Source organism: Aethalodelphis obliquidens, unplaced genomic scaffold (assembly GCF_003676395.1).
Source record: "Aethalodelphis obliquidens isolate GAN/ISIS:26980383/991018 unplaced genomic scaffold, ASM367639v1 scaffold1, whole genome shotgun sequence".
In the NCBI taxonomy this organism is placed as follows: Eukaryota; Metazoa; Chordata; class Mammalia; order Artiodactyla; family Delphinidae; genus Aethalodelphis; species Aethalodelphis obliquidens.
In genome coordinates, this window is record NW_020837945.1 from 48,076,078 (window position 1) to 48,099,495 (window position 23,418).

The window sequence follows — 23,418 nt, forward strand, 5'->3', positions numbered from 1 at the left end:
TAAAATAGAAACAAGTTTTTGCTTATTTCTTTTATAGATACTGTGGATAGTAGGGAAGAAAAGCCTGCTGCTTCTGATTCTTCTGGGAAACAGTCTACTCAGGTTATGGCAGCAAGTATGTCAGCTTTTGATCCTTTAAAAAACCAAGATGAAATCAATAAAAATGTCATGTCAGCATTTGGCTTAACAGATGATCAGGTTTCAGGTAAGTTAGTGCCTTCCTCCCATCCTTTATTCCCCCTCTCCTTCCTCCCCTTTCCTTCTTTCCTTCTTTAATGGAAGATAACTTGGATATGGTGAAGTGCTCAAATCTTAAGAGTTCAGTTCAATAAATGTTTATACCCTGTGTATATATATATACATATATACCCTATGTATATACCCTATGTAAAATACCAACAAGATCAAGATGTAGATGATTTCCAGCACCCTGGAAAGCTTTCTCATGCCCTCTCCCAGGCAATAGAACTGTCCTTTTTAAAGAATAACCTCTGTTGGTTCAGGTAAATTTTATCAGAAGTAGAATTCAGAGGGTTTATTTTTTAAAAAATCTGAATCATTTATAATCTTATTTCAGATGTGTTGCTGGATTTAAATTATATTTGATATTCTTTCTTTTGATCTTAAGGCAATTTAAATGAAGATTTCTGGTTTAATTTAGTGTAGAAACTGCTTTTATTTGAATGTTTTTAACCTTAAAACAGCATCTATACTGTGCTTTCTTTTTATATTTTGGGCATCATTTCTTCAACATTTTTTCTGCTTTCTCTCTTTTGGGATTCCAATTACATGTACACTGGAGAGCTTGATTGTCCCATGGCTCTCTGAGGTTCATTTTTCTTCACTCTTTTTTCTCTCTGTTCTTCAGATTGGATGATTCCTGTTGATCACTCTTCACGTTCACTGATTTTTTTCTACCATTTCCAATCTGTTGTTAAACCTTTCTAGTGAATTTTACCTCTCAGTTACTGTGCTTTCAGCTCTAGAATTTCCGTTTGGTTCTTTTTATAGTGTTAGTTTTTTCTGTTAAGATGCCTTACCTTTTCATTCATTAAGATTGTATTTCCCTTTAATTCATTGAAGGTATTTTTATTTAATTCTTTAAAATTACCTATAAAGCTGCTTTGAAATGTTCGCTACATCCAGCATCTGGGCCTGTTTGGAGTCAGTTTCTTCTGCTCTTTCCCTCAGGGGAAACTGAGTATGGGTCACGTATTCCTGTTTCTTTGCACATCTGACAGTTTTTGATTGAAAACTGGACATTGTGGTTAATATGTTCTAATAACTTGGTATTCTTCAGTCTAATGCTCTCCCAGCTGAGCTATTTCAGCAAAGACTTGGAATTCTTTTAGGTTCTTGTGAGGATTTTTTGTTACTGCTGCTCTAGTATTTACTCAAATTACTCCTTCTTCCTCCTGGGTTTATAGCAGCTGACCGCTCTGCTAAGTCCTTTCAGCTCTAGGTGTGCTGCTTTTTCTTCTGTGCCCTTTTGGTGTCACCCTCTCCCCTCCTACCCCCATGGTCAGCTGGGGGTTTGGGACTGAGCTTATACTCGTATTTTAGGTCTCATTCCTTCAGTGACTCTCTTAACTCAAGGGCTTTTCCCCTCAAGTTTCTGGCTGCTTGACCAACCATGAAGTTAACACCGGTTTTCTGTGGTTGGAGCTGCAGAGGTTGGGGTTTGCAATTCTCACCTGTTGTAATTCCAGGGGGGTAAACTCTTGGTGTCTGCTGACATTTGGCTGACCTCTAGTCATTTCAAATAGTTGTTTTCTTCTATTTTGTCCAGGTTTTTAAGTTATTTGTGGGAGGTTTTACCTGATCAGTTTACTTTGCCATTATCAGTAACTGGAAAGATAGAAAAAGAAAATTAGTAGAAAAAATCCTTTTGATTTTTTTATGGGATTATTTATTAAAGAGAATTGTGTGACATTCTGAAAAAGAGAGGTGAATACTTATACATGATGTATGTTCTTGGTAAAAGAAGACATCACATAAGTGGTCCATCTGAAAAACACATTTTTAGAGCAACTGAAATATGAGTTAATATTACAGCTTCGTAATATTTAAGACTTCAAGATATGCCAGATAGAGGGAGTAAATAGTTATATATGAGGTCAGGCTTAAAATTTTTGATTAGAATATAGTATAGACCAGACTAATATGATTACTGTGATTCATATTATATTTGAAGACCATTTTTCTGGTAGCTTTGTATGTTGAATTGAAGTAGGAAAAACTGTATACATAGAAAATGCCAGGATACTTTGTGAAGTTACTCAGGTTATGATGTGAAAAACTTGGCTACAGTAGTGAATGTGTACATGGAGGGATGAACTATTATGATAGGAAAAGCAACATTAACTAATAGCTTATGTACAAGGAAGAAAAGAGGAGTGGAAGTAATATTTTTTTAGGATAATAACATAGTGTGTTTGTATTATCTGTGTTATCCTTCTTAGAAGGGACGTGTGTATTTATTTGTCTACATGTTGATAAATATCAGTGAAATGGTGGTACGCAGGAGCGACTGTCCATTTTACTCTGGCAGTCATCAGTTTCTCTTGCATTACCAGTACCATTATCCTAGTTTAGGTTCTCATCAATATCTGGACTATCAGCTTCCACCTATGTGCCTCTAATACAGTGCTAAGTTCTGGGATATACCAGTGCAAAGGATAGAGGTTTGGCCCTCAGGGAAATTAGTCTGCTAGTAATAGCAAGTACTTATGTGGAGCTTTCTAAGTGGTATTCACTTTTATAAGCTCTTGCTATATAACCATTTTTTAATTTTCATTTTTAATATATTTTATATTAAATATATTAATATATTTAAATAATGTTTTAATATATTTCTTTTTAAAATATTTTTTGTTGAGGTATAGTTGATGGTACAATATTATATAAAGTTTCAGGTGTACAACATAGTGATTCACAATTTTTAAAGGTTATACTCCATTTATAGTTATAAAATATTGGCTATATTCTCTGTGTTGTATAATATATCCTTGTAGCTTACTTATTTTATATATAGTATTGATAGTTTGTACCTCTTAATCCCCTATACTTCTTGCCCCTCCCCCATAACCTCTTTTATAAGTATTTGCTATAAGCTCTTATTAACTCACAATCCTTACAGTAACCTTATGAAGTAGGAATTAGTATTTCTTTTGTACAGATGAGGAAACTGAGGCACAGAAAGAGATCAAGTAACATGCCCAGAGTTACACAGCTACTAAGTGGCAGCATTGGGAATTGAACCTAGACAGTCTGGCTCCAAAACTTGTGCTTTTAACCATTCTTCTGTATTGCCCAAACAAAAAGAACTTAAAGAAGTCAACATATCTATAATCTACAGTTATCTTCAGAATGTCTTTTTTGCCTGTTACAGTATGGGAGCTGTAGCAAATTCTCTCCATTTACTTCTTTGTTCATTATTTTAGAAGAATTTTGAGTGGTTCCATGTGTAAGAGAGCTAGGTCTTGTGAGGCAGATGGAAGGAATCAGAAAGGGACCTGGCCCAAAGAGCTCCAAGTGTAAGAGGGAAGATGAGGCCTCTTCAGAAATACAAAGTAGAAGTTGGTAAGGGTCTTAATAAAAGTATACTCCATAGAAGTTCACAAGTGAAGAAAAGTATTTATGGGTGAAGAAGCCTTACTAGAAGTGTGGAGTTATAACTGAGTTTTAAGGAATGTTTATTTAGATATGTGAAAATGGGACAGTGAAGGGAACAGTGATTAATGAAATGGAGGCAGAGAAAGTATTAGATCTATTGGGGGAATAGGGAATAGGTTAGTTTAACTGAAGGGCATGTGAGAAGAGGAATTGTGAGAAATGTTTGGACCCTTGAATACCAAGCTAGAGGCTTGAACTTGATTTATGGGCAGTGGAGGCCCATTGAAGAATGAAATGAGGGCTTCCCTGGTCAGTGGTTAAGAATTCACCTGCCAATGCAGGGGACATGGGTTCGAGCCCTGGTCTGGGAAGATCCCACATGCTGCGGAGCAACTAAGTCCGCGCACCACCACTACTGAGCCTGCACTCTAGAGCCTGTGAGCCACAACTACTGAAGCCCACGCACCTAGAGCCCATACTCTGCAACAAGAGAAGCCACCGCAATGAGAAGCCTGTGCACTGCAACGAAAAGTAGCCCCCGCTCGCCGCCACTGGAGAAAGCCGGCACACAGCAACAAAGACCCGACGCAGCCAAAAATAAATAGATAAATAAATAAATAAATTTATTTTAAAAAAAAGAATGAAATGATACTTTTGGTTGATCTAAAAATAGATTACATAAAGTGGTGGATACTGTTATCGCAGAGGTGAGTTTTGGTTTTTGCAGGGGGAGTTTAGGACTCAGGAATGTAGTACTCCACACTTTACAAGGAAGGATTTCCAGTTGTAGCTTTGGATTCTTGAGAGATTGGAGCAAAGGAAAAAAGTATATACGTCAATATATAAGGCTGCATTTGGGTTGTGCTTATTCTATAGTACTTTTATTTTTAGTCTCTTAACCAAACTTATTATTGAGCTTGTTGGGGACAGGTCTTGTATTAGAAACTGAGCTGACTTTTCATGACCACCCAGGGCCACCCAGTGCTCCTGCCGAAGACCGTTCAGGAACTCCCGACAGCATTGCTTCCTCCTCCTCTGCAGCTCACCCATCAGGAGTTCAGCCACAGCAGCCACCATATACAGGAGCTCAGACTCAAGCAGGTCAGAGTGAAGGTAAAATAGAGCTTAGAGCACATGTGCGGAAAGGTACATGTGCAGAAACGTTTATTATGGCATTGTTGGTAACGGTGAAAAGCTTACGTGTGCATTCACGCTATGAACACGGTTGTAAAAATTTTTGATGTACTGACATAGTATACTTTTGGGTTAAAAATACCAAATAGAACAATGTCAGGTATGCTTCTGATTACTGAAGAGGAAAAAAAGCTAAAAATGTTTAAAGCATAATATTTAGGTGCTATTTTATTCCCTTCTCCCTTCCCCTCTTGCAACTGTGTATTATTTTTGTAATTTAAAAAATAGAGGTAAAGTGTAACATTAGTTAAGTAGTTTTTTTGAAAGATAAATAGCCATTTATATTTTTGTGCATTTAGCAATATGTCTTTTGTGGAAAAAGCAATGTATTTTAAATCAAACTTTTCTTCTCTAAATGATGTGTTCTCGGATGAGTAGTTTAATCTCTCTGGGTTTTTATATTCTCCCACTTGTGACTTGTGAAAATTGGACTAAATCAGTGGTTTTAAAAGAGGGTCTTTAGTCCTGAATGAAATAGAACTTAAAAGCTTAGTATTTAAAACAAGTAAGGGGTCACTGCCATTGTTGAAGGGGATTGAGGGGCCGCAAGCTCAGGACAGCAGACACTGAGGTGCCTCATTGAAACCCTTGGAGCGCTGCAGAACGTCGCCTCGGGGTTACTCATCTAGGGTTCCTTCTAGATGTTAAAATGTTATTTCTTTGAATTGCCCATGCTTGTTAGGCCCTTTAAAGCCCTATGTTTTACTTTAAAACAATCACCAGGTGGTGCTCTATTTGCGTAAAGGGGCCAGGTGGTATGACAGGATGTATTTTCAGCATGATAAGCAAGTGACTGAGTTTATTAATCACATTAAAACAAACAAATAAACCCCCCAAAACAGTCTAAAATGAACCGAGCACTTTTGTAATAGATTTCTAATTATTCTGTGGTGGTACTTTTAGGTTTGTCCCATTGGATAAATGATAGTGGTAGAGACTAGCAGGTGGCATTTTGCTGATAAATGAGTGGTTTGGGAAGAATTTCTTACTGCTAAAGCCTCTTCTCAACCAACTTTAGTCATAGTCTTTCCTTTGTACCAAGATGCAACTGCCAGAACTGGAATAAGCTAGAATTGAGGCAGATGTGTCTGAAACAGGGAGGAAGAAGCAGAGTTTGGATATGATGGGAGTTTAATGGCTATATCAGATGAACTAACATCTGTTTTGAAAAAAAAAAAATCCCATTTTAAGCCGTGTATACTGTTGTAGGATGACAGTTGGAAGGATAATTGTACCAAATAATGTTTGCTGTTCACTTATAAAGGAATGGGATTTAAGGTTCTGCTAACAATATCTCAACTTATTCTATCAGGGGTTTGTTTTAATGGAAAATTTATTTTCAAATAGGTAAAACTTTAGTAATATAAAAGGATATACAGTGGAAATTAGAAAATGCTGTTTCCCACTTCTGACCCCCAGCAACCAAGTTCCCTTTTCTAGAGGCATCAGGTTGACACCATTTGGTGTGAATTGAATTTCTTTAGGGTGGCATTAATTGTATTCCTTCCTAAAGCCGTTACTTTTTAGTGTACATTAAAACATTGTAATGTACATTGTAATGAGAAATTTGTACAGTTATTAATGTGACATCAGTCAATAGATTAGCATTGTGGAGGTGAATCTCTAGATCAGTGTTGTCCAAAAGAAATACCATGGAAGCTACATGTAATTTAAAATTTTCTGTTAGCCACATTAAAAAAGTTTTGTAATGGTAAAATTAATTTCCATTATACATTTTATTTAATCCAGTATATCCAGTGTATCAACATGTAATCATTATTAAAAAGTTATTAATGTTCTACATTCTGGTTTTCATACTGTATATTGGAAATCTGGGGTGTGACATCAATTTGAAACACTTCAAAACACGTACAGCATATCACAGTTAAGACTGGCCACATTTCAGGTGTTTATTAGTGGTCATATGTGGCTAGTGCCTATTGGATAGCACAGCTCTAGATTAATGTATCAGTCATTTACAGATTCACAAGATGAATTACAGGCTACTTTAATGAATGCTTTTTGACGTATGATATATAATGAGTCCCTGGCATCACCAGTTAGTTAGATCAACTGCTGGTTATAATTTCAGCAGAATAATCAACATAAAAATCTACTACTAATAATTAATAATAGCAATTTCTTAGAATAGAATATGAAATAATAATCTAAAATAAAGTAAATAATTCTGAGTTATTATTTAAATTCCATAAAAGGGACCTTGGATTTGTAAATTTTTTCCCCAAGGATTTTAGTCTTAATATGTTGTTCAGTTAAAAGGATCAACAAAATATTAAGCTTCATGAAAAGAAACAGAATGGACAGTATTATCCTTTTTCGCCTAAGGCAGGTGCCTCTGTTACTGGAAAGCTATGTGCACTAGAGTAGTTGCCAAAAACATAATAAAAAAGTGGCAAGGATACAGAAAAGAGCACTAAAAGTCATCAAAGGCTAGGAAGTATTGCTGTTTGACAAGCTAAAAAGGTGACAAGGATATAATTGAAATCTGTAAATCATATGCCAATAAAATGGATAAGCTGAGTAGTCTTTTAAAGTAGCATTCTTTTTTCATCTATCTTGCCTCTTCTACTCCCCTCTTTTCACTCAGTTATTTTAGTATGCATGTCTAAATGATACTCTTTTCTTTTTAATGTAATCACCATATCATTATTATACATAACAATATTGTGATTCTTTTTTAAACTTTACTGAATCTGGTTGATTTACAATGTGTTAATTTCTGCTGTACAGCACAGTGACTTAGTTATATGTATATATATTCTTCTTTCATATTCTTTTCCATGTGGTTTAAGTGATTCTTAATGTCAACACATTATATTTGAATTTCTGTAGTTGTCTCATAGTTACTTTATAACAGTTGGGGGGCTTGTTCAAATTAGGAGTCTTACAACAAGGTTCACATTTTCCATTTGATTGTGTGTCTAAAGTCTTTTTTTTTTTTTAATAGCTGTCAACCCTACATGTTTCTAAAGTCAAAACTATGTATATTAATTAACTATTGCTATGTTAACAATTTACGCCAAAACATAGATGCTTAAAACAACAAACAGTTATTATCTCACAGTTTCAGAATCAGGGATCTGGGAGACGCTTAGCTTGGTGGTTTTGGCTCAGGGTCTCTCATGAGCTTACAGTCTTCTGAAGCTTAACCTGCACTGAAGGATTCACTTCGAAGATGACTCCCTCACATGGTTGTTGGCAGGAGGCTTCATTTACTCACCACATGGATCTCATAGGCTGCTTGGGTGACCTCATGACGGGCAGCTTCCACCAGAGTGAATGATCAAGACAGTAATAGGAGATGGCTGTCTTTCACGACGTATCCTCAGAAATGTCACTGTCATTTCTGCAATATTCTAATGATATAGAGGTCAGCCCTATTCAGTGTGAGGGGACTACACAAGAGAGTGAATACTCATGTGTTTATTGCTTGGTCTTTGCTAATTTTTGTATTGTGGAGTTAATCTTTCTAATTTCTAAAAATATAAAGGATACCAACCCCTTATCATATGCTATACATGTGCAGGAGTCATTGAGGGTCATCATAGAGGCTGGCTACCAATCTGTGTCACAAAGTTTAGTCCTAGAGGCCTCACCATTACTCTTTGCTTCATCCTATTCTCTTTCTCCCTAGGTAATATGTTTTATTGCTTTTACTTTTTTCTACCATTGATTCTTTCTGAAAATATAATACACAAAACGTAGCTTATATATTTTTTTCCCTCAGATCATAGCTTACTCTAAACTCTGTTGGCACCTTGCTTTTTCGCTTAATATATCCTGTAGCTCTCTCCTTCTTCAAGTATGTCAAGTTGTTCTTCATTGTTTACAACTGAACACAGACTTCTTAATTTTCAGAATACTGTGACAGAGAGTGAGAGTCCTGTTTTGGACTTGAATGAAGTGTATTTAAAATAAGTAAAAGAAATACTTTGTAGAGATAGTATTTAATCACAGGGTCGGCATTTTCACAATGAGTTCGAAGCAGATTAAGAAAAAAATAGAGCGTGCACTTGCTTTAAGAATTGTTGTACCCTGTCATTTTTTTTATTGAGGAAAATGATTAGGCTTTTTTGAGTGGGAGATCCTTAGGCTCACTGGCAGCAGTCTACTACATGGAGCTTTAATCTCAGACTTTTCGATGATACTAAGTTAATGTTTATATTAAACAAGGTAACATGTACAAAACTCCTTTTAAGCTAACGCTCTAGAGTTATGCCTGGGTTCTGGTGATGGTTCTTACTAGCTGTGATGTATTGACCCCAGGTAAGTTGCTTAATCTTTCTGTACTGAAAAAAGTATTGCTAATGAGGTTGATTTTTTTTTTCCCCTATGTATTCATTGTGTGTTCTTTGCTCATTTTTGTATTGTAGAGTTAATCCTTCTGATTTCTAGGAATTAGAACCCACTGTCAAATGCTATGCATATTCCTCCCCTTTGATTATATTTCTGTACCAGATTCTGGCCACTTCCGTTCTAAAATTTAGTTATGAAATGCAATCTAGGATTAAGGCAGTATCTTCTAAAAGGTGGTTAACTTCTGTACTACCTTTTGTGCTATCGATAAATCTTGAACCATTAAGAAAGCATTTAAGAAACTTTTTGTCCGTTTTTGGTTGTATTTGGGAAGAGGATTAATAGCTTAAAAATAGTTAAGCAAATTTTATTTATATCATAAAAAGCATACCACTGCTTGCTAGGAAATAATCTGGCTATCAGTAAGGTCATAGCTCATTTAGTGCTGCAGTATGTGGAGCTGGGCACCCAGTCCAGTAGCGTGGGTTCTATCCTGGGATCGTAGCCTGTGAGCACTAGCTGCCTCCTGCATCTCAGTTTGAATGGCACTAGATAATGCATTGACTTTTTTTTAGTCATTGTCTTTTTCCACCAAAAGTATGCTATTTACCTGTTGTCTTTTGATTAACAGCAGGTAGTTTGAATATTTTTTAAAGACTCAGCAACATAAAGTTGTTTTAAAGATTTAAATACTAGCTAGATTTTTTAAAAATTTAAATTCTAGCTAGATATTACAGTGCAAGTTTTATTGCTCTCTAGGCATTAGATCTAGCTAAATCCACCATTAGAACAACTGTAAAGTAATAGAGATGATAAGGACATGAACCAGTAAATTCTTACGTGTTTGGAAATCACAGGAGCTATTAATGGTATTTGCCCCTTTCCTCAAATTTTTATTTATTGATTTTTACTGAACATCAGTAGTACATATCTGTTGACAGTTGGGTTTGAAAACATTAGTTTTTCTGGAATTTCTGAAGTAACCACTCATGTTATTTGCTGCCGATTAGAGTTCTCTGCAGTTATTCCACAGCAGAGTGGCCACACTTGTTAAATTGTTCATTCTTCTCTTCATAGACAGAGGGGAACAAACACATTCTTGTGTCTTGGTTCTCAGTGTGTTTATGTGTGTGAATGGGGAGAGAATTAAATGTGCTTTGAAAGCGTTTCTCTTCTGCTGCGTTAAACCTGCCTCTTTGCCTTGTCTTGTCTCTTTTAGGTCAGATGTACCAGCAGTACCCGCAGCAGGCTGGCTATGGCACTCAGCCCCAGGTGCCCCCCCAGCCGACGCAGCAGTACGGTATTCAGTATGCAGGTGAGCGGGTGTCCAGAGGGAGCTGTCTCTGTACTCAAGAAACTTTAATTCTTTCCCCCTAATTCCTTGATTTGTTATAGTAGGTATTAAGTATTTACTTGGGGGGGGGTAATAACACTTGTTTTATTTATTTTTAAATATTTTGCATAAAAATTTTTACTGTAAATCACCATTTCAGTTTTCCAGTGGGCAGGTAAAACTTAAAATCATAGTAGATGATTCAGTAGTAACCTGTAGTATAAAAGAGTTTTTAATACAAAGTTACCTCCCACTGATGTGATGACTTACCTGCTGGGTGATGTAGAGCTACAAAAATGCAACATTTTTTCCTCCATTATATGTAACACATTATCCCAGTGTACTCTTAGTACCTGTAAAAGCATTAACAGTTCCCTCATGGAACTTTCCATGGAACATGGAAAGAGGTGGTTTTATTAAATAAGAACCAAATTAAGCTACATAGGTTTTTAAATCTCCCAAAAGTATGTAGGAATACCAAAAACAGGCCATAAAAGTAGAATTGTGTAAAACGTAATTCAGGCAACTAAGAACATAAAAATCTCTCAGTGTAGCTTTGAATACTGTGGTTATAATTCAGGTAATTTTTACATTTGTTATATCTGAGAATTTTGTGTTCAGCTCTTGTTTTACAGTCAAAGATTTAAGTACCAAAATTTCAACTGTAATTTTAGAAAAGTAGTAAGATTAACTCTACAAGAATGAGCAAGGAACATGCAATAAACATGAAGGAAAACAGTCAACCTCATTAGCAATCCCTTGTGTACACATTATCTCATTTAATATAAACATTAACTTAGGTATCATCGAAAAGTCTGAGATTAAAGCTCCATATAGTAGACTGCTGCCAGTGAGCCTAAGGATCTCCCACTCAAAAAAGCCTAATCATTTTCCTCAGTAAAAATGACAGGGTACAACTATTCTTAAAGCAAGTGTGTGCTCTTTTTTTTCCCTTAAATGTGCTTGGAACTTACGGTGAAAACACCACCCCTGCAGTTACAAGGTTCAGAAACCATGCGGCCCCCAAAGCCTAGAATAGTTACTGTCTGGTCCTTTACAGAAAAACGTTTGCTGGCCCCCTGAATTAGACCATAAAATTCTACCATTGGAGTCTGACATATTTTAACACAAAGAACAATTTTTATTTGGATTGGATTTGCTGTGGAGTGATTTAACCTGTAACTGCTAGTTTTTAATTATATAAAATAGGTGGAATGAATTTGAACTTGGACTATATTGGGGGAAGGTTATTTTTAGGATGCAGTCCTTTAAAGAAAATCTGTGTTACAAATTATATAATTTGTAGAAATAATAGATATTAGAGTGGGAAAGACCTAGTTATCTAATCCAGGGGATTTCAGTCTTCACCATACTTCAGAATCACCTGGAGAGGTGTTTTTTGAAAGTTACAGGTGCCTGGGCTCTACTCCCAGCGATCTTGTTTTATTTGGTCGAGCATGGGACTCAGGCTTTTTTATTTTAAATGCTTTGCACGTCATTCTAAAGTGCAACCAGGGTTGGGGACCACTGATCTTGTCCCACCCACTCATTTTATAAATGAGACAACTAGGGTTCAGAGAGTTGTGATTCATCAAAGGACATGCAGCCATTTAGTGGGAGAACCAGACCAGAACCCAGTATCCTTGACTTTGTAGTTAATGACTTCCCTATATCATTCTACATTCTCCAACCATGACCAGGGGTTGGCAGACTTTTCTGCCATAAAAAGCTAGATAGTAAATATTTTAGGCTTTGTGGACCATATGACTCCTTGTTCTTTAAAATTCATTTATTCAGAGAACCACAGAATTTCCATTTCTTGCCATTTCTGGCAATTTGCACCAAAGTTACTCATTTATTTTGTTTTTCAAGGGAGGGGGGATGGTGGTGGGAGGAGGAGAGTATATACATATAGAGGTATTGCTATATTATGGTCAAAGACTAGTAGGTTGCTAATGAAACAGCATCTTAGGCCCTTAGGGGTTATTCCATCTCTTGAAAAATAGATATGGTTGTCCCCAGATGCTGTTAAAAAGCCAGTTTAGATTTCACCTGCCAGGATGAGAAGACAGCTTTTTTTTTTTGCTCATAATCTTAAGTTGAATAGATATTTTCAGTATAAAAGCTGAGTCCTTCTGTTTCTCCAAAAACTTACAGTAAAAAAATTTTATGTAGAGGATAGAAGAAATTGTATGACATCAATGAATTGACTTTAGTTCAGTATTTAGATACTGCCATGAGTAAAATGCATTAGATATTTGATTTACTTATTAAAAATTAAGCTTGCTCTTAATGATTTTAGTCAGGGTCTTCACTGAGTAAAGTTTAGTTCTTTTCAAATTATTATCTCTGTATGTCTGATCCTGCTAGTCCTATTAACTTGAATTTGGGAGATATGGAAATAGTCAAGTAAACACTCTGCTTGGAGACTAAGTGGTGGTGGTAACATTGGACCATCTTTGACACTCTGACACTTTGGCAGTTTCCCTCTGTGACCTTTTCCAGTTTTATTCATGGACTGTGTCAGAAAGGTTTCTTTCATGAGTAAATTTTGAACCCAGGTTCAAGGTGAGTTCAGAATATACTCAAATTCATTCAATCCTTTTTATTTTTTTAAATGCAGGGTTGTACATATTTTAATAATTTTCTTATGTATCTGGTATTTAATGCTGACAGGATTCCAGTCAATGGAGAGGTTTCATTGCAAGTAGCTGCAGGTGTGTTTCATGGTAGAGATAAAAGTTTTTAGTGAAGCAGACCTTTTATTTTAAAAGACTTTACATCCTAGTAACTAATGAATATAGATGTTGATTTTTGTGGGGCAATATGATATGCTTTCTGTGTGTTACATTGTTACTGCTAAGCCAGAATTTTGAATTGTGAAGGCAAAAACCTTTACATCAGATACCAAATCTAAAAGAAAGATTTTAAGGATTGTGAAAATTGGCACTTAATGTTTATTCTTAAATGGCTTAGTTTTTATAGAGTGAATAAACCTTAAAGCATCTCATTAGCACAATAAGATGTATTTGTAGCACCATTGTTTCATTTAAAAATATTCATTCTCTACAAATAAAATGTGTTTTTATTTGGTACTGTTATTAAACAGGCCCCTCAGAACCAGGTTAATGACTAGCTTTTGCATTAATTCCTGCATTTATCATTTGAACATCTACTCTATACTGGGAGTTATGCTAGAACAGGAATTTGCTCTCAGGGATTATGCAGTGTAGGAGGAGTTGAAGTAGAAGTAGTATATATAGTGGTTTTAATTTTAGAGGGTTTACAAAATTGTCTAGAAAGTGCTTCTTGGATACTATGTGGTCTTGAAATATAGACTCTGCTACTCTACTCGTTGCATAAATACTTAGGATTAAGTTTGTTAAATTTCTCATTTTTTTGTCCATAACAGTAAGACTAATTCTCTGGAAATTGGTCACCAAAAGGAAAAATAAGATATGTACGTTTTGCCTTTTCAGCAGGCTACAGTCAGCAGACTGGACCCCAGCAACCTCAGCAGTTCCAGGGATATGGCCAGCAGCCAGCTTCCCAGGCACCGGCTCCTGCCTTCTCTGGTCAGCCTCAGCAACTTGCTGCTCAGCCGCCACAGCAGTACCAGGCGAGCAGTTACCCTCCACAGACCTACACTACCCAAACTTCTCAGCCCACTAATTACACTGTGGCCCCTGCCTCACAACCTGGAATGGCTCCAAGCCAACCCGGGGCCTATCAACCAAGACCAGGTTTCACTCCACCTCCTGGGAGTACCATGACCCCTCTTCCGAGTGGGTCTAACCCTTATGCACGTAGCCGTCCTCCCTTTGGTCAGGGCTATACCCAACCTGGACCAGGTTATCGATAAGGAGGAGGCTCAGTTAGTTACACTGATGAATGTAGCTGCTAGCTGTTCGCCTCCCAAAAGACTCCAATACTACTCTTTTAATTTGTATTGAAGTTCACAAGTTTAAAAAGCAGAGCATTTTTTTATGATATCATTGTTGCTGTTAATTGAAAGTTAATTTGCTGGAAGAAAAAAGACCAAAATGAAAGTTTTTTTCCTCCCCTGCTTAAAATTGTAGCAGCTCCCTAGTTATTTTGGAACACTACTCTTACATGTGTGCAAAGTGATTGACTTTCTAGCTTGCCTTGTCCAGAGGATATTAAAATGCTAGGTTGAAGTTCAGCCATCTTACTTGGCTTTTTACCATTAACATGATGTACTAAAGTAGATCCCTTTGCGAAGACTAGATAGATATTATGTATAAATGTAACAAACATTGATAGGTTAATAAAGAAAGATGATTGAATCCATTAGTGGTCTTGTAATTTAATTTAGTCATTGACACTATATGTGTGTGTGTGTATATGTGTGTGTATATATATATATATATATATATAAAAATGAGAAAAAATACAAATCCTTATTGATGTTTTGGTCTTAAAATGAAGTATAGACCTTTTATCTTTTATGCCTTTCTTGTGAAATAGATTTCACAAGAAGATAGATTAGAAGATAGATTATATAATATTATTATATATAAATAAACACAATAGATTCAGTATTAAAAGGTACAAGAGGGGTTTGGTAGATCCTAAATAACTTGTGATTTTCCTTATAGAAATGAACCATTCAGAAATGAAGAACTCGGTCTTAAAAAAACTACATCTCTTTATTGCAGAGTTCATACTTGTTTGAAAAATATAAAATGAAGTATTGATAAAACTGAAGCATGGTGAAAGGTGGTAAGCACAGAAAGGTCCTTTAAGGAGGAGGGCAACAATGCAGCATTCCCATCTCCCTCCCCAAATGAAGGAGAAAAATACTTTTTTTTTTTTAAACATAAAAACGAGTCAGATTTTCATTACAGGTTGGATTAGACAGAATTACAAAAACAGCCTCTGATACATTCATTCCCTAGAGATCTTCTGTGTAAAAATATAGTAAATATCCTATAAAATGGCAGGGATCTCATCATGCATTATCCTTTTGTGCTTAGACGTTACAGTCAGTCTCTGTATACAGCTTGATTAGAATTATATTAAAAACAGTAGGAACACAACTGCTTAAAGGGATAGTTTGACAAATAACATTCAGACATTGTAACATGTTTATGGGTAGAGAAAGAAAAAAAGATGTATTTTGAAACGCTATATATAATTCTCAATTCTATTTATAACTGAAATGAAATTTACTGATTCAAACAAAATCTTTTCAATAATTTGCAGGTATTTGAGGAAATGTATACTGTCATGAATGGTTAACTATTTAAACGCTTCAGAAAAGATATTCAGCTGTTGCTAAAAAGTTGAAGTTTAAATAAACATGTGAATATTAGCACCTTTTTCCCCCAGATATATATGCTGAAGATAATTTGATCTAATAAGTTAAACCAAGTAGAGGTTTATGGAATTAACTCACCAGTAGGAAGAATACAGAATAATAGTATTTTTTAAAAAGTATATTAGTTTTTTGATGTTAATTTTGTTATAAAAGTATCTCAAAACATCATTACAACAATGTGATAAATAATATACAAATGATCTCTTAAAATACCATGAATAGGGAGCCAGCTTCCCCAAAAATGTTATTCTGTTAATGTCAATATTTTGCTTTCTTTAAATGACTTTGTAAAACCTGATAAATATTCTTAGCAATCTTCCTAGTAAACATCTAATATTGCTATTAATTAGATTTTAAACTTTTATACATAGTAAACATAAGAGCTTTAAATGCATGTGACAAACACCATACTGTTTCCAATTATTTTTGCCATGATGAAACAGAAGGCACTTCTGAACGTGATTGCAGCATCTACCATTTTCCAGGAATTGTGGTCCCACATTCATACCACTGGACATAATTGATTTGGGTGTGACCACCAATTTCTCCAAATTGGACAGGTTCCTGGCGAACTGCTCTGAAATAGCCTGAGAGAAAATAATTAATTTTAATAGCTGCTATGATATATTTTTGTCCTCAGTGCTCATAGGTTGAAGGGTGTCATTGAATGCCTGAAGCTTACTCTAGGTGAAGCAGAGTATTTTAGAAAAAGGATAGTAAGAGAGGCCCTGGTGTCTTTCCTGAGGTGGTAATGGCTAGCTGAACATCAGGGACACTTGAAACTCCTTGACATCTGCCTTAATCTAGGATGGGATGGTTGGTAGTATTTGAGAGATAAAGCTGAAAGGGGGCAGGAGTTGGAGGGGTTTCGTGTTTTGTTTGAGTATAACTGACCAAGTTCAGTACACACTTTGACCTACGTAAAAGTGTACTTTCTGTACTTTACAGCCTAGTGGTGGTCTATGAAGTTACCTGGTTAAAGGAGTGTTGTACTAAAATGTTAGGAAACAAAAGAAGGATTGGTCTAAGATTGCTAGATTTCTCAGAACTAAAGTTTGATGAAATCTTCCTTCAAGGACCCTACACTAAGTGATTAAAAATTTTGCTGTGAATGTAAAATGTTACAGAAATAGACACAATTTACAGTATATTGTATATCTGGTTCCTGTGAGGCAGCAGTTTCAATTTTCTGATAATGAGTTCACAGATCTTATTAAGTAACCTTTTACTGTGGTTGGTATTTTTAGTGCCAGTGACCAAAATGTGATGCTGAAAAGACTAGTCAAATAATTTTAAGTATTTAACAAGCCCCTCTTGGTAACTCCTGAGTAACATGGATGTGTAATTTACCCTTTCTTACCCTACCTGGACAGGGATTAAATTAATTTTCAGTCTTTTCAATTCTTACTAAACAGCTTGGTGCTAATGTGTCCGTAGCAAGTTACAGTGGTTAGTCATTTCTCAGCAGAATTCTTCTATTTTAATTGTATTTATAGAATTATTTATAAGGCAAGTAACATTCTTTTTTCCTTCTACAGTAGTAGTAAAGCTTTGAATTTCTTTAAAATTTTTTAAAAAGGAATAAAAAAAAATGCCTGTGTGCTCGGTATGACAAAAACCATAAAAGTAGTGCATGAATGATTTAAGCTGGGGAAATTAAGCTTCTTTTTTTATAGCTGTTTTTAAGCTGCTCTTTTATAGCTGCTTTTGAAAATTCAGGTTTTCTTAAAGTAGAATGGATTTATATAAGATGTTCTGTAATTCCCCTCAGCTCTAAGGAACAGAGTCTTAAGGAATGGGAGGAAAGTGAAGAAACTTCTATTAAAGTCTTCATGTTAAGGTCTTATGTGGGAAGTCCTTTTTCCTAGGCAGATGGAGTAGTAGTACTACAGAATTATTTTTAAAGTGATTGATTTTCTCAGCTTGAATGTTTTTTGGGTTAATTTGTAAAAGCCTCTTACTTACGAGGAGGCTCAGAAAACATACCTTCTTTGGTGGGTAACTGGTCAGAAGAGAGTTGCTGTCCTGTGCGTCCATCTAAAAATGAGTCTACGAACTGGCAGTGATCTTCTCCATGGCCTCTCTGATCACCTATGTTATAAAATTTTCCTGAAAAAACAAATTAAAAGGATCATGAAGTATTGCTGCCTTTGATATGGGAGGACTCTGAAATAATCAAATTGTTTCAAATAATCTGTCTTCCTTGTTCTTCTCCCCCCTTTCTTTCCAGTTCGAGCCACCAGTGTTCCTTGATTGAACTATGGAATCGTCTCCCAGCTGGCGTCCCTGCTTTCACTCTTGCTTTTCCCTATTTTTCCTCCCCTCCTCCTTTCACAGATTAGTCATCTTTTAAAAACGCAACTCAGATAGTGTTACGCCCCTCCATCAATCTCTCCAGCAGTCTTCTGTTATACTCAGAATAAAACCCGGGAGTCTTACCTGGTTTCCTAGCTCCGCATTTCATGCTGCCTGATCTTCCCCTTACTAAGCCTCAGCCACCCTAGTGGAACCGGCGAGGCATTTTCTGCTGCAGGTCTTTGCGTTTCTCTTCCCTCTACCTCTGGTTCTTCATCCCTCGATCTTTGCGTGGTTGGTTCCTTCTCATAGTTTTCTTCTCGGCACAAGTGCTACCTTTTGAGGAGGGTGCTTTTCCTAACCATTCTAACTAAGAGTTTTCATTCAGCCATTTTTTCCCTCCATTTTCATTTCATTCAGCCATTTTCTTTCACCCTTTTTTTTTTCTTCAGAGCACTATATGAAATTCTCATTTACATGTTTGCTTTCTGTCTCTCCCCGCTAGATTGTAAGCTACAAAGAGCAGGAACGTGTCTTATTTCCTGCTTTGTCCCCAGCACCTGGAACAATGTCTGAACAAAGCAGATAGTTCTGTCGAATGATTGAGCAAATGTCTACCTTTCTATGTTGGGCCAATCTTATTTAAATTTTTTACTGTATGAATATGAACCCACTGAGTCTGGAGCAAGGGGTTATAGCCCTTCTGGCTCAGTGTTTTAATCTTGCTCTTGTCTCTGACAGACTTAAAATCTTAAATACGTCGTACTCCTTCCATGATTATTGTTAGATACAGTCTTTTTACTACCCGTAGGCTTTTTATCCTGGGTTGGCTGTAACAAAATTGAGCTTGGATGTGACTAGTTTTTCTACATTCAGGTTCGCCACGATGGCACCGTTTCAGATTGCATTTTCATTATTTACCTTCTTGTAGCATGTCTCAAATCCTAAGATTCCAATAACATCTTGCTCAAAAAGGAAACTTGTATTTACATCACACCTTCGTGTCTGGGACTGTCCATAGAAAAGGCTAAGTTACAGAATGCTGCAAAGCATTTCCTGAAGGATAATCCTCAAAACAGAACTGATGGCCGTGCTTACCTGTGAGGGAGTCACTCAGATAAATCTTGTATCTGAGAGAGTTGCACAGCTGCACCCCTACAAACTTTTTATACCACGTCCTTTTGACATACTGTTTGCCCTTACATTCTGAGTAAGAGTCTGAATTAAAGGGTCTTTCAGTCCAGATGGCATCTCTTCCTGCTGCATAAAGAAAGCACATGGTTTGAGTTTAGTATTTGACTTTCGGTCCTGAAGAGCTGTCTTAAAAGCTTTTAAAAAAGCAGTTTGCCAAGTTCATTGTCAACCTGCTGATAGCTGGTTTTCTCCAGTGCTAAATATTGGAGCCAAAAATATAGGAGTAAACCCCCAATTAAATTTCCATCAATGATGAGGTAAATCTTGGAGCAGTATGTGTCAGAGTTGACTAGCCTCTGCAGTGCTCAATGTAGAACAGCATCCCTTTAGGAGCAAATTTAGGTTTCTTTTTTTGCAGCATATTATACAATTTAAACAGTTGCTTTAATGTGACTTGTTATTAAAAAGTGAGGGTCCTGTATCTTGACTTAATAAACAGAAAAGTTGAGCTAGTCTGTTACAAGAATGGAAAGCAGGTTTTAAAATATTCAACTTGTTCCTGAAACAACATAGGCTGTCAATGTTACTGAATGTTTTAGGTAAGCATTCATACCTGATTGATATTCTAAGAAGACTAAATAGACTAAAGTGAAATCATGACTAAAATTCTACCATGCCCGTTTAGTTGAATCACTGTAGGAAAGCGTGTAGCTGTGTTCTCATCCAGGTAGGTACTTACCAGAAACTGGCTCACTCACTCTTGGGTCAGCTAAGGAGAAATAGCAAAGACAGAGTCAGAGGTTATTAGGTAAGTCCCAGTGTTCCAGTGACATAGTGAAGAAGATGGGTGCTTATAGTTGTTAAGGAATCTTGCAAAACGGTACACTCTTACTAAAGTCCAAATTTGAAAATTGTATATTTTGTTTTGGGAATTGTTCTCCAGTGGAGAATCTCCTCTGCCACGTACTCAGCTGTATCTTTTATATGTGATTTGTGTAGTTCGTAGTCTTCATTGCTGTTCTAGATTTTACTTCCATTTTAAAATCTTCCTCTTTTAGTTTCATAAAAAAAAAACTATTGATGATAAAATCACCAAGATGCCATGAACTGCATTTGGTGTAAAAAATTATACACTAATGCTGTGAGTACGGATGTATCTCATTAAGGAATTGAAACTTAGGCCAAATTAGAAAATTTCACGGCTGTTCATCATAAAAAACTCACATGAATTCCCTTTCTGGATACTGTGGCTGAGCGTCTGATATTTTGATTCTAGGCACAGATTCTAGGCATAGAGAGGAGCATTCATGCACTATTGAGTATAGACTGACTATATGCTTTTTTTCTTTTAAACTGATATGCCTAATGTTTTTCTGACATCAAGATAAATGAGGAAACACCCAAGGGGTGTTTCCTTAAGGGTACCTTCATCAGTTTGCTTTTTCAAATGGATGGTTTTTTTTAAATCAAATGCTTTACCCAGTGTTTAGCTAGGTTTCAAACAAGCTGTGCAAAACATGGTGACCCTTTATATCCTTGTTAGGAATTACTGCTGATGTGATTACCTGATTCAGTACTGAATGCCACCGTGTTGCTGGGTGGGCCTTCACCAAGTGGGTTTTTGGGTTTCACCTGGAACTCATAGCTGTGTAGGGGGGAAAAGAAACAAACAGAAAACAGAAATAATGTTCTTAAGTGGTAGGAAACAAACAATTTTCTTGTCATACCAACATTCTTCCTGATTCTGTTTTGAAATCATCATGACAGTGAATGGACATATGTTCTAGAAGAAGCTTCAGGAAAGAAAAATTCCTTTAATTCTGCTGTTCAAACAGCTTGTCTAATTGTTTTCTAGAAGAAAAGGGTTAAGTTAATAAAAAAGATTGTTGTCTTTTAAAAACTCCAAATTAATAGAAATAGCTGGGCAGGTTGCTAATGGACATACAGGAAAAGAGGTATGTGGTGGACCCAGGCTAATTCCAGTAACAAGGAGCCTCAGTTTCCTTCAAATGTTTAGCTACTTCCTGGGAGCGCAGAATAAATTCCTTTTTATTCCTTATTATCCCAACCCTGGGTATAGCCATAGACTTAGGCAGTGTTCTTCATTGTGGGGTTTGAGCTACCCATGTCAGAATCACATGATAGAGCTACACTGGGGCAAGTTTGTTTAAAGTGCAGACTTCTTGTTCCAGTCTAGCTACTGAATCCCTTTTTGAGGGGTTCCAGAGAGGTATTTATAATAAGTTCCTGAGGTGAATCCTGTGCCCACTGACATTTGAGAACTACTAGATAAGCTATGGGAGCAGATGTACATGAAAATATTTTGTTGCAAGAAGTTCCTGGTTATATCTCCTGGAACTTGGGTCTTCTGTGGATATAGGAAGCCACGATATATTCTGAGTAGGGGCATGGTAGTGTCAGCTCATGAAGAGTATGGGCACAAAGACACTTTTCTCTCCTTCTATAAACTAGATTTATATGGGCCAGGCCCTTAACCCTTTATGTTAAAAAAACAAAAGACAAAATAAGCCCATATCCCTTGCAGTTATGTTTGATTCTGTCCTTAAGAATTATGCACTAAATTACTATGCAATATTTGACAAACTTCATCCATAGAATACTCAAGCAGAGCAAACCCTTTTAAGTTCAAACAGTAAAGCTATTTGCTGTTTGTCTGAAACGAAGAGTGCCTTTCAGTAGCAGACTTAGCAGGAAAGTAATTTTGAATGTAAAACCAGCTTGAGTCAGCTGATAGAGTCGATTGAGTTTCAAAATTGTGAAAGACTTTTGGGAGATAATTCCTGTTTTTAAAAAGTTTGTAATTGACTAAGAGTGCAAAACACAAAAAATACTTTAGAAAAAAGTGAAAAACAGAAGGATGACAGCTCTTAATTTGGTACAGAGGTTACCAAGTGAGCAATAACAGAACTTTCTGGGGCTCAAGGAGTCAGATTTTTGACCATTGAGGTACTGCTGGAATCTATAAAGAAGACAGATTCTAGCATTACAATGTGAACATTTTTTGAGTGCCTACTATGTACCAGATACTACATAGGAAAAGTAATACACACAAACCCCAAGAGATAATTATTTTCCTATTTTTCAGTTAAGAGCAATGACGCTTTTAACCATTGTACTCTTATTGTCTTTGCTTTTCCAAACTTTGTGATATGGGGATTAAAACATGCAGCGTTTTCATTTATTTATTTTAAAAACTTTTTAGCATCTTTATTGCTTTACAATGTTGTGTTTCTGCTTTATAGCAAAGTGAATCAGCTATACGTATACATACATCCCCATATCTCCTCTGCATCTTTATTCCTGTCCTGCCCCTAAGTTCTTCAGAACCTTTTTTTTTTAGATTCCATATATATGTGTTAGCATATGGTATTTGTTTTTCTGTTTGAGTTACTTCACTCTGTATGACAGGCTAGGTCTGCGTCTTTATTCCTGTCCTGCCCCTAAGTTCTTCAGAACCTTTTTTTTTTTTTTAGATTCCATATATATGTGTTAGCATATGGTATTTGTTCTTCTTTTTCTGAGTTACTTCACTCTGTATGACAAACTAGGTCCATCCACCTCACTACAAATAGCTCAATTTCGTTTCTTTTTAGGGCTCAGTAATATTCCATTGTATATATGTGCCACATCTTCTTTATCCATTCATATGTCGATGGACACTTAGGTTGCTTCCATGTCCTGGCTATCGTAAATAGTGCTGCAGTGAATATTGTGGTACATGACTTTTTGAATTATGGTTTTCTCAGGGTATATGCCCATTAGTGGGACTGTTGGGTTGTATGGTAGTTCTGTTTTTAGTTTTTTAAGGAACCTCCATACTGTTCTCCATAGTGGCTGTATCAGTTTACATTCCCACCAACAGTGCAAGAGGGTTTCTTTTTCTCCATACCCTCTCCAGCATTTATTGCTCATAGATTTTTTTTTTAATTAATTAATTTATTTTTGGCTGTGTTGGGTCTTCGTTTCTGTGTGAGGGCTTTCTCTAGTTGCGGCAAGCGGGGGCCACTCTTCATCGCGGTGCGCGGGCCTCTCACTGTCATGGCCTCTCTTGTTGCAGAGCACAGGCTCCAGACGCGCAGGCTCAGTAGTTGGGGCTCATGGGCCTAGTTGCTCTGCGGCATGTGGGATCTTCCCAGACCAGGGCTTGAACCCGTCTCCCCTGCATTGG

General features: G+C 36.4%; 2 protein-coding genes across 8 annotated transcripts in view; one reads left to right on the plus strand and one right to left on the minus strand.

Moving 5' to 3' along the window:
• The window catches only part of TFG (trafficking from ER to golgi regulator), a 44,694-nt gene extending 29,921 nt beyond the window's left edge, over nucleotides 1–14,773 (plus strand). Inside the window, exons 5-8 of one of the 7 annotated variants that reach the window (XM_027103497.1) lie at nucleotides 38–205; nucleotides 4,588–4,728; nucleotides 10,346–10,441; nucleotides 13,939–14,773. In XM_027103497.1, the coding sequence (XP_026959298.1) occupies nucleotides 38–205; nucleotides 4,588–4,728; nucleotides 10,346–10,441; nucleotides 13,939–14,321 (788 nt within the window). In that variant the 3' untranslated portion in view covers nucleotides 14,322–14,773. The remainder of the gene's footprint in view (nucleotides 1–37; nucleotides 206–4,587; nucleotides 4,729–10,345; nucleotides 10,442–13,938) is intronic. The other 6 variants (XM_027103503.1, XM_027103519.1, XM_027103511.1 and 3 more) reach the window with 6 other exon arrangements.
• A 331-nt stretch (nucleotides 14,774–15,104) lies between these two features.
• The window catches only part of ABI3BP (ABI family member 3 binding protein), a 263,592-nt gene continuing 255,278 nt past the window's right edge, over nucleotides 15,105–23,418 (minus strand). The window contains exons 60-64 of the mRNA XM_027103558.1: nucleotides 20,795–20,874; nucleotides 19,969–19,998; nucleotides 19,194–19,355; nucleotides 17,787–17,909; nucleotides 15,105–16,387 (exon numbers count right to left, since the gene is read on the minus strand). Coding sequence (XP_026959359.1) covers nucleotides 16,272–16,387; nucleotides 17,787–17,909; nucleotides 19,194–19,355; nucleotides 19,969–19,998; nucleotides 20,795–20,874 — 511 coding nt within the window. The 3' untranslated portion in view covers nucleotides 15,105–16,271. The remainder of the gene's footprint in view (nucleotides 16,388–17,786; nucleotides 17,910–19,193; nucleotides 19,356–19,968; nucleotides 19,999–20,794; nucleotides 20,875–23,418) is intronic.